This window comes from Juglans microcarpa x Juglans regia, chromosome 7S (assembly GCF_004785595.1).
Source record: "Juglans microcarpa x Juglans regia isolate MS1-56 chromosome 7S, Jm3101_v1.0, whole genome shotgun sequence".
NCBI classification, from domain to species: domain Eukaryota; kingdom Viridiplantae; phylum Streptophyta; class Magnoliopsida; order Fagales; family Juglandaceae; genus Juglans; species Juglans microcarpa x Juglans regia.
The window spans coordinates 14,031,659-14,043,369 of NC_054607.1; the positions used below are offsets into that span (position 1 = coordinate 14,031,659).

General features: G+C 37.7%; 1 protein-coding gene across 1 annotated transcript; it reads left to right on the plus strand.

Annotated features, from left to right (window-relative positions):
• Positions 1-7,949: 7,949 nt before the first annotated feature.
• On the plus strand, positions 7,950-10,423 carry LOC121240848. The gene is made up of 3 exons (XM_041138375.1): positions 7,950-9,185; positions 9,500-9,784; positions 9,887-10,423. The coding sequence occupies exons 1-3, from the start codon at positions 7,950-7,952 to the stop codon at positions 10,421-10,423; spliced, it is 2,058 nt and encodes a 685-aa protein (XP_040994309.1).
• The last annotated feature ends 1,288 nt before the right edge of the window (positions 10,424-11,711 follow it).

Genomic DNA, 11,711 nt, shown 5'->3' on the forward strand with positions numbered 1-11,711 from the left:
TGATCACGGGATGGTAAGCATGCATAGACTATCGAAGATTGAATGATGCAACTCGGAAAGAACATTTCCCCTTACCTTTTATTAATCAAATGCTAGAAAGACTTGCCGCCCAAGCTTATTATTGTTTTCTAGATGGATATTCTGGTTACAATCAAATAGCCATTGCACCCGAGGATTAAGAGAATACCACTTTCACCTGTCCTTACGACACTTTTGCATATAGGCGCATGCCTTTTGGTCTTTGCAATGAGCCAACCACTTTCCAAAGATGCATGATGTCCACCTTCTTAGACATGGTGGAAAAAGTTTTATAAGTCTTCATGGATGACTTCTCAGTTTTTGGTCACTCTTTTGACAATTTCTTATTTAATTTAATTTTTAGAAGTCTTCATGGAAATTAATTTCATCGTTTCATCCATCAGTATTGAGCCGTCTCCCTCCTCTTCAAAAAACTCACAATTTCGTGCTAATGAAATACTTATATAGGGTAGGAAAGAAACCCTAATGTTTTCATATTCCTGCATACAAAATGGCCTAAATTTTATGACTCATCTTGGCAGCCACATACGCATTTCAGGAGTTCAAATTTAGAATTTCTTACTAGAAAAAACTTTATAGCCCTTTAAGATAGCTTTCCAATGCATTAAGAATCGTATCAATCCAATATTTTAACGGAAAGTTATGATCAAAATACTAAAGTATGTACAGGCTGTCTTCTAGTGAATTTCTAACTAACTTTTTCTCTTGATCCGGATTATTTTCAAACCCCATCATTATCCTTATTTGAAAAATCCTACACTCGTTAAAAGTTCTTAGGTTGTTCTAATGTCTTGCTTACTTAAAAGTCTTTTGAATTTGACTGGGTTTGGACTTGCACTTTTATAGACTCTGAAATTAAACATAAAAATTAGCTCAGGAGTATTCCAAAGTAAATAGAAACTCAATTCAAGAATACACATTAATTCCTACAATTTCTATTCGCATTTTAGCATTTTAGTCCAATAATAGGGTATTTAGAGTGCACTTTTGTACACTCATCACCTAGCTCAAATACAAAAATGTTGCAAGTGACATAATTGGTCCCGAGAAAAGCAAGGTTGCATCGTAAAAAGTTTTAGAAATTGTACTGATATGAACCAGTGGGAATTGAAACCCTTGAACCTAAAATCAATTTGAAAACTCACCTATGCAAGCCAAAATCAAGTCAATGGATGGAGAATCTACACTCGTTGAGAACTTGTTTAAAAAACCTAGATTATATTAAAATCTAGACCCGTTGAAGAACCCATCTCAAGAACCCAAATTATAAGGAGGAACGCCAAAAAAGTTATGATTTACCTTTGATGAGTTCAAAAGTTCAATCAAGAACAAGAGGAGTAAACTCAACTCACAATGAAAATTTAATATTGTCTAAGCCTTGTGTTGGATGGCAACAAGTATTTAAATTCCTAAACCCAATTAACCCTAGGCCAAAACAATGCCCCTTTTATCCAAAATGCCCCTAGATGAATAGTATCACGACAGCAGTAACTTATTGAAATAGTTTCTAAAAAGTAACTTTCCAAATAAGCCCTTGACGAAAATACAAGGCTTTCCCAAAAATCCCAATTCAACAAAATAATAACTTTTTCAATATGCTCTTGAATAGATGCCCCCCATAAGTCTTTCTCATAATAAACCCAATTATTGTAAACTAATAAAATAAGTCATTTAAATGAATTAAACAAGTTGAAATCCTTCAAGTGCCCAAAGCCTTTAAGTCATGTTGTTGCCCTTTTTCAAAGCTTGAATCAATTGAATCAAAACTGGATCTTCATCCTTCAAGCCCATCTTGATTGTTGGGCTCTTGCTAGACTCGTCTCAAGTGGATTGCACCAATCATTGCAATGCCTCATTAATCTTCTTGGCTCTTGACTTTGTAATTAGCCCATCTGGAACTTGCAAAGGATATTTAAGACTAGGTCCATCTTGGTGCCCATCATTCCCCTCTCTTCAAAAGGATTCAATCTCGAATCTCCATCTACATCATAGGGAAAAATGTTAGTAACATTGAAAATAGCATAATACTTACCTGGAAGATCCACTTGATATGCATTATCATTAGTTTGTTCAAGAATTTGGAAAAGTCCATCCAAGCTACTCTTGTCATCAATAGGCAAAGGCATTAAATCTAAAGGAATAAATGGATTAAGTTTACAAACAATTTCAAAAGGTGAAAATTTAGTAGTAGCATGAACACTCCAATTATATGTAAACTCAATGAATGACAAACAATATTCCCACAAATGTTCATGAAACACATCTAGAGTCTTTCTTACACCAAAATGACCACTCCAATTATATCAAGGTATCACATACGAGGAATGTGATTCGTTTTGGAAAATAGAGACAAACCAAATCCAAGATAGTATGGGACACGATTCCAAGCATGGAGATCGTAAAAGGAAGTAGAGTCAAGTCGTGATGTAGAGGAGCGCAATGCTTTGCAGATGACCAAGACTTTTGGAACATCGATGTCATCCGCTCCTCAACACCGCTATCTCAAGAAGAGACCAACTTCCAACAGTGATGACAAAGGGATTTCACCTAAGATTGATCCCGCGCTACTTGTCAATATGAATTGCGATTTTGACGACGACGCATTGCACTATCCCTCAAGACACCGCATCAGATGGGTTGGAGATGCTATCACCCACATTGCTTTAGGACTTCAAGGCTAATTATGGGTGTTAGTTAGCGAGTGTGATGCCCACAACTCTTGCTTGGGACTTGAAGAAGCTTGAAGCATCAGGACATGCAACATAAAATTACATACCTTTATTCATGATAGTTAAAGATGCAGTCACCTAGCATGCATATAACAATATGCAATATTTGTAGTGGATAATTTGTTTCTTTGAGCAATACTCAATATATTAAAAGTACCATATCCCAAAAATATCATACTTCATAAATCACATTATAAACTAATATCCAAAAGGGTTACAACACTTGTCCAACGGGTTTGTAACAAAATAAGTACTAGAGACAGCGCTCCATAATTACATACATGAAATAAAACTACAACACTAAATTACTGAGCTAATCACGCGGCTAGGCTATGATATCTAAGATGACATCCAAAAAGTGGATAACTGAAGCTATCAATTCCTCGTTGTCGCATTGTGGATAATTCGACCTCATCTAGTCTATCGTGCATGGGTTCTTGAGTTTTTGATATATCGTCTACTATTCTGGGGGAAAGGCAGTTGAGACTACCAAGTGAGATTTGTTTACAAATCTCAACTATTAAGCTACTAAACTACCAATAGTATACATATGCATGCATGATAAATGGCATGGATGTTGTGACACCCCACTTAAAAGCAACTTAGGCCTTGGCCCTAGTAACCATGACCTTAGCTAACTAGAAATTTTGATCCTTGAGAAAAGGAAACTTTTTGAGTTGACATAGAAGCTTACACTATTGGATGAGTTAGAGTTATTAGAAATTTCTAGTGCTATATTAATTTTAAGAAAAATGTGCCAAGAGGCCAAGGGAAGAAGGAGACATGGCATATGGGAGACCTGCCACCTTGGTGGGCTAAATGACTTGGCTAAAATACTAGATCGATTTGGAGAAGGCCCAAGAGTGGTTTAATAAGGGCCCTACCTTACCCAAATGAGAGGGCTAGGGATAGATACAAATACCTTAGGCCCAACTAAGTAGAGATAAGACTATTAGGCCCCACTTGATGGACACAAGACATTAGGCCCAACTTAGTAGTTGGTGAAATCCAAGATTAAGATCCAACCTAGTGAACTATTGAGGACAAGGAAAGGTGCAATAAAATCTGGATATGGGACCCATGGATAAGTCCAGTTCTAAGCCCACATAAAAGGAATTAATAATTGCCCAATGTGAATTCAACACTTGAAGCCCAAACTTAGTATTCATATCACTCTTCCAATTGGACCCCACATACACCATACCATTGGTTTCCTTTCTTCCCAAGCCCATCCCACACGCCCCTAGAGTTTTCCTTTCAACCATGGTAAGACCTCCAATGTGACACCCCCAGATTCCGCTTGGGATCGAATGGACATCCGAAGCGTCAGGACATGCAACACAAGGTTACCTGCCCTCGTTCATGACATATAAGATGCAATGTTCCTAACATGAATCCAGCATTATGCAATATTTACAGCGGATAATTTTTTTTTGAGCAGTACTATGCACCAAACTTATAATATCCCAAATAGTTAAAACATAAACAATGCATACTTAAAACATCCACGATTACAGCATGGGTCTCAGAAGACTGTAATCTCAAAACAACGGAGACCTGACTTCATAATTACATTGCCAAAATATACTATTGGGCTAGTTCGTTGAGTAACTCGGGTAACTCGACTAACGATGCCGAAATACTATCCAAAGACCTAACTATAGAGGCTACAAGGTTCGTGTTGCATCTATAGGTTCTAGTCAACCTCTTCCAGTCTGCCAGTGTCTGCTCTTTGCTCTGATCCTGACACATCGCCTACCATTCAGGGGGGAATGGTAGTTGGGACTACCACGGTGAGATTTAATTACAAATCTCAGCAAGTTAATAGAAGCCTTCCACACAGGTTAATGATGCATGCATGGCAGTAAAAGCATGAATGCATAATCAAAGTCATAAGTAAGCATAGCATAACTTGACATACAACATGGCATAAATGACATAACTTGAACTGAATCTGAAACATAGCTTGACGTGACATGATATGTACATGACATGGACTAGCAACATAGCATGAACGTGAACTTGAAACATAACATGCACTTAAAACATAGCATGAACATGAACATACATAATTTGAACATGAACTTGAACATAACATAAACCTGAGCATGACATAACATAAATGTAAACTTGGAACATAACGTGAAAGTGAACATGACATAACTTAAATGTGAACTTGAACATAACATGAACATGAACATAACATGCCATAAACATGAATGTGAAATAGATGAACTTGGAATCTTATTCAATAGACTTAATAAATAAAAGTGACCATACAGGTGCTACACAGGTCCCTTTGAGCCGTGTGTCCCTGCCGATTACCGCATCACAACACATGTGTCTATACCAGCTGTGAGTGAGTTAATACGTACTCCACAGTTGTTGTAGCCCTACGTATTCTACGTGTCACAATTGCTATGTCTCACGTAGTATATGCTCCACAGTTGTTGTGGCCCCATGAATTGCTTGTGCCCCACTTGTTACGGACACACGTAACATAAAGTGTGGCTACATCGGCGTTAGTGCTTGGCACACTCCGGTGACCAGCTAGTAAGGCCTCATTCGCAACCTATTGACTTGAACGTAAGATGACAGACATGACATACTTTGAAATATAAATGTAACAGAAAATATTTCATAACATGGCATACATATAACAGACAATATTTCGTGACATGGCATAACATGTAACGGACAATATTTCATAACATGGCATAACATGTAACAGTGAATATTTTGTGACATGATATAGGTGTAACAGATGGCATACATAATCTGACATACTTGTGACAGATAGTAACATGTGACAGAATATATTATGTAACAGATAAGATTTTCGTGACAAAATAATTCGTGTAATGGATAAACATGTGATGATATAGCATGGCATGGCATATATAACAACATACAAGCATAAACTGTAGTTCCCTTACCCATCACACATACATAGTAAACTGATAGTAAGTTAAGAGCTAACTTACCTCGATTGTCGCGTTCAGATTAAAGCGCGAAACACGAGCAACTGTAAGAGGGTATTCTAAAAGTTAGAACTTTGTACTAACAATTAGAAATGTGAAAAGAGACAATTTAGAATAAAATTATCATTTTACCCTCTACATGTGCAAAAATGACCATTTTACTCCTAACTTAAGGATTTCACATCCTAACTCCAAAAAAATTGCCAAAATTTACATTCCTCATGTAAATTTTGTCCTAGACTTAAATATCAACTCAGAAAAATTTAACACCATTCACAACTATGGAAAACTGACAATGGCCGAAACATTCAAAGGCCATTTCTCTTGATTTTGGTTGCAATTTCTTCCATCATCAAAACCAATGATTAAACCAAAATTTTGTAACAAACAACTTCCTATCCTAAGTTTAAAAACGCACTTAAAATATCCATTAAGAAAAAGCTAATCATCAACACCAAACTTTTTAACAAAAGTAAACACCATAAGTCACAACTTTTGACCTTAATAAAAACATCTGCAAGAATTCCAAAAAAACAAATCATACTTCTAACGCATTCATAACATCATCCTAAGATCAACTGATGCAAACGAAGGAGCCGGACATGCTGATCATATGAGTGGGAATGTAGCTGAATTTGCACAAGACCCTTTGTCACTTCCTAGTGGCCCAATTACAAGACTTAGAGCCAAACATTTCAAGGAAGCACTAAATGGGCTAATCCAAGAGAATTGGGCTGATTCTAAAAAGACCAAGATGGGCTCAAATAATAATCAAGGCTTATTCCATGTTATCAAAGCAATTGAAGAGGCTAATTAGCAAGCAGAAACATGATGCATGGTCTGACCATTAAAGGAAGTGAATTTGTTGAGTTTCAAGGATATTAAATAGGAGAATGAACAAGGTCTTGGCTGGGTATGTTAAATACATTGAATCTAGTCATTTAGTTATTTTTGGCTGCCTCTAGAAGTCCGAGAGGCCCAAAAAAACGTGGGGCATGTTTATGTTAATATTTGTGTTGTTTTTAAAACTGTAGTTATGACTTTTCCTATTCTTGGAGGGTTGTTCCAAGTATATAGAAGGGCATTTCGAGTTTTATTATCAGATTTGGAATTTCAAAAGCTTATTGTCTATGTGAGGTCTTGTGTTCCTCCTGGTTCTTCAAAGAACTCTTTGAACTTATCAAGTTAATCTTGTTGCATTCAAGCTCCAAACTTATCACCTTGATTCTGAAGAGACTCTTAAGATTTCTTGGTGTGGCATTTCAATCCTTCGTGGGCTTGGTTTTTCATCTATTTGGGTGACTGGTCGAGGCTGAACAAATCTTGGGGTTCCAAGCCATCATTGTTATCGGGTTTCATCACAGTTGTTGGTGGAGTTCATATCATTTTGGTACCAGAGCTTTGGTTCTAAGATAAGTTTGACTATCTCTTATTTTTGTGCTATTTCCTGTTCTTTGCTGTTAAAAAAAAAAAAAAAAAAAAAAAACGATTCCAGTACGGAAACTTCTTCCTTTCAATCTTGTTTCTCTCTCCTTATTCAAGTTCTTGACCTTTTGATAAGTTTTGGTTGTTCTTCTCATTTTTTGAATTGCTACTGGATTATTTTGAATTATTTTCTTGAAGTTCGATTAAGAATCCAAGAAGACACAAAAGAGTAGAAAAAGGCAAGAGTGTGTGAGATCATAAGAGGGTAAAAGCCGTTTAAAGTGAAAAAAAACAATTCTTGAGTGAAACACGTGAGGGAGTGCTTGTGAGGATTCTAACCTTGTTTTGCAGATTTTAAACATGTCTAATAATCAAGAAGAAGACACAACCGAAGAATTTCGACAACCGCCAGTTCCGAACCTCCAAATGCGAGCAATGTTAGGCGAGATGAGGCGTATGTTAGGGCTGAATTAGAACCTATTCATGAAAGGTTGGACAGGGTAGAAGCAGAAACTCCTAGGGGCCAGAGGAGTTTGACATCCCCAATAGGCCGCAAGGTGGACGTGTTCCGTGGCGGAATGTTGAGGGGGAGGCGGAGTTAGAGGAGTTTGATGAGCCATATCTGAACTGAGGCAGGTTTGATCGTGGGTATAGAAATAGAGAAGCTAGGATGGGTAGGCCAAGGAGGGATAATGATTTAGGAAATATAAAGATTAAAATCCCATCTTTTCAAGGTAAAAATGATCCTGAAGTTTATTTGGAGTGGGAAACTAAAATGGAGATGGTGTTTGATTATCACAACTACACAAAGATAAAGAAGGTTAAGTTGGCTGCAATTGAATTTATCGATTATGCCATTGTTTGGTGGGATCAATTATTGATTAATAGGAGGAGGAATAGAGAGCCACCCGTGGACACTTGGGAGGAAATGAAAATGCTTATGAGGAAGCGTTTTGTACCCAGCCACTATTATAGGGGATTGTATCAAAAATTGCAGAGGTTAATTCAAGGTTCTAAGAGTGTGGATGAGTATTACAAGAAGATGGAAGTAGCTATGATCCGGGCTAATGTAGAAGAGGACCGGGAAGCCACCATGGCTAGGTTTTTGCACGGTTTAAATCGTGAGATTGCGGATATAGTCGAGATGCAGCACTTTGTTGAGTTGACAGATATGGTGCATCAAGCCATAAAGGTGGAGGAACAATTCAAACAAAAGAGATTGGCTAGGAGGGGACAACCTATGGCTACCACTAGCTCGTGGAAGACAGCAGCTCCAAAAAGGGACGAGCAGCTACAAAATAAGTCAAAATTTGAATCATCTAAGAGTGCCAACCCAAAGACCGCCACTACTTTAGGTAACACCGTGACTTCAAGTTCTAAAACACGTGATATTAAGTGTTTTAAATGTCAAGGGCGGGGACACATAGCCAGCCAGTGTGTAAACAAAAGGGTGATGGTGATAAACGCCCAAGGAGAGCTTGACTCGGAAAATGAGGAAGAAGTAGATAATGATGATATGCCATCTTTGGAGGATGTCGATGATGAGCAAAATGCTGTGGTTGGAGATTTATTGGTAGCAAGGCGAGTTCTCAATGTGCAGGTTAAGGAGGAAGAAAGTAACCAAAGGGAGAACTTGTTTCATACTCGGTGCTTTGTAAATAACAAAGTTTGCAGTGTCAATATTGATGGAGGGAGTTGCACAAAAGTAGCCAGCACTTATTTGGTGGAGAAATTGGCTTTAACTACCTTGAAACATCCTCAACCTTATCGGCTTCAGTGGCTGAATGAATGTGGCGAAATCAAGGTGACAAGACAAGTGTTGGTGGCATTATCCATTGGCAAATATGAGGATGAGGTGCTTTGTGATGTGGTTCCTATGCACGCATGCCATTCACTACTGGGAAGACCATGGCAGTATGATCTGAGGGTTACTCATGATGGATTCACAAATAAGTATTCTTTCACTTTTAAAAGGCAACCTATTACTCTTGTGCCATTAACTCCAAAACAGGTCAGGGAGGACCAATTAAAGTTACAAAGATCAAATGAAAAAAAAAAAGGAAAAAGAAAGGAAGGCCGAAACTGAAAAAAGAGAGTTTAAGAAAAAAGGAGAGAAAAACATTGATCAGAGTGAAAAAGAAAGAGAGAGGATGGGCCATAATGAGAGCAAGAGAGGAAAAATTCAATTACATCGCAAAAAAAAGTGAGATCAAGAGAGCATTATTTTCACACCAGCCCCTTATTGTACTCATGTACAAGGAGGCTCTTTTATGTACTAATGATCTCGTCGGTGCTTTGCTGAGCGATATTGTTTCTCTTTTGCAGGAGTTTGAAGATGTCCTTCCTGAAGAGGTACCTTATGGTTTACCTCCAATCCTAGGGATTGAACATCAAATTGATTTCATACCTGGTGCATCAATTCCAAACCGACCTGTTTATAGGAGTAATCCCAAGGAGACCAAGGAACTTCAAAGCCAAGTCAGTGAATTATTGGAGAAGGGGTATGTGCCTGAAAGTATGAGTCCTTATGCGGTTCCGGTGTTATTAGTTCCTAAGAAGGATGGAACATGGAGGATGTGTGTTGACTGCCGAGCCATCAACAACATAACGGTAAAGTATCGTCATCCCATTCCTAGATTAGATGATATGCTGGATGAATTGCATGGTTCTTGTGTCTTTACAAAAATTGATCTTAAGAGTGGATATCATCAGATTAGGATGAAAGAAGGTGATGAATGGAAAACTGCTTTTAAGACTAAATATGGTTTGTATGAGTGGTTAGTGATGCCTTTCGGTTTAACTAATGCTCCGAGCACATTTATGCATTTGATGAACCATGTTTTGCGAGCATTTATTAGTAGGTTTGTAGGTGTGTATTTTGATGATATCCTAATCTATAGCAAAAACTTGGAAGAACATGTAACGCATTTGAAATATGTTTTGGAAATTCTAAGGAAAGAAAGGTTGTTTGCTAACCTCAAAAAGTGCACTTTTTGCACGGATAAGCTTGTATTTCTTGGTTTTGTTGTTAGTAAGAGAGGAATTGAGGTGGATGAGGAAAAGGTGAAGGCAATCCATGAGTGGCCAACGCGTACAACAATCAGCCAAGTGAGGAGTTTCCATGGCTTAGCTAGCTTTTATAGACGGTTTGTGCGTGATTTTAGTAGCTTAGGCGCCCCTCTCACTGAAGTCATCAAGAAAAATGTACCGTTTAAGTGGGGAAAGAACAAGAAGAGGCATTTAGTCTGATCAAAGAAAAGTTAACTAATGCACCTTTGTGTTTTACGTAACTTTGCTAAAACTTTTGAAATTGAGTGTGATGCTCCAGGAATAGGTATTGGAGCTGTTTTGATGCAAGAAGGCCATCCAATTGCTTATTTCAGTGAAAAGTTGAGTGGGGCAGCCCTAAATTACCCCACTTATGATAAGGAGATGTATGCCTTGGTGAGGGCTTTGAAAAATTGGCAACACTATCTATGGCCAAAGGAATTTGTTATTCACACAGATCATGAATCTTTGAAGCATTTGAAAGGACAGCAAAGGTTGAACAAACGCCATGCTAAGTGGGTGGAATTCATTGAAACATTTCCTTATGTGATCAGATACAAACAAGGTAAGGAAAATGTGGTGGCTGATGCATTGTCCCGAAGGTATGCTTTACTTTCCATTTTAGATACAAAAATGCTTGGCTTTGAACACATTAAGGATTTGTATGTTCAAGACTCTGATTTTGGTGATGTGTTCAAAGCACGTGAAAAAGTGGCGTTTGGTAAGTTTTATAGGCATGATGGATTTTTGTTTCAGGAAAATAAACTGTGTGCCTATGTGTTCTTTGCATGAATTGCTTGTGAGAGAATCTCATGGTGGTGGTTTGATGGGTCATTTTGGTGTAGCAAAGACTTTAGGAATTTTGCATGAACATTTTTTTTGGCCTCATATGAAACGTGATGTGGAAAGAATCTGTGAGAAGTGTATCACATGTAAACAGGCTAAGTCTAAGTTGAAACCCCATGGTTTGTACACCCCTTTGCCAATACCTAGTGAACCTTGGACTGATATTTCTATAGATTTTGTTTTAAGTTTACCTAGGACTAAGAGGGGGAGAGATTCAGTTTTTGTGGTGGTAGATAGATTCTCCAAGATGGCACACTTCATTGCATGTCATAAAACTGATGATGCATCACATATAGCTGATTTGTTCTTTAAAGTAATTGTTAGGTTACATGGCATGCCTAGGACCATTGTTTCTGATAAAGATGTGAAGTTTTTGAGTTACTTTTGGAAGACTTTGTGGGGAAAATTGGGAACTAAGTTGTTGTTTTCTACTACTTGTCATCCACAAACGGATGGACAAACTGAAGTAGTGAATAGAACTTTGTCTTCTTTGTTGCGTGCTATCATTAAAAAGAACTTGAAAATATGGGAAGATTGTTTGACACATGTTGAATTTGCTTACAATAGAAGTATACATTCTGCAACTAATTTTTCACCATTTGAAATTGTTTATGGCTTTGACCCATTGTCACCTTTGGATTTA

Excerpts from the sequence above, each read along its gene's own strand:
- LOC121240848 (XM_041138375.1), top strand. The coding sequence starts at position 7,950 with ATGGAGATGGTGTTTGATTATCACAACTACACAAAGATAAAGAAGGTT. Across the intron at positions 9,186-9,499 it reads TGCCATTAACTCCAAAACAG|GAGTTTGAAGATGTCCTTCC; the intron begins GTCAGGGAGGAC and ends TCTCTTTTGCAG. Across the intron at positions 9,785-9,886 it reads GAGCCATCAACAACATAACG|ATTAGGATGAAAGAAGGTGA; the intron begins GTAAAGTATCGT and ends GGATATCATCAG.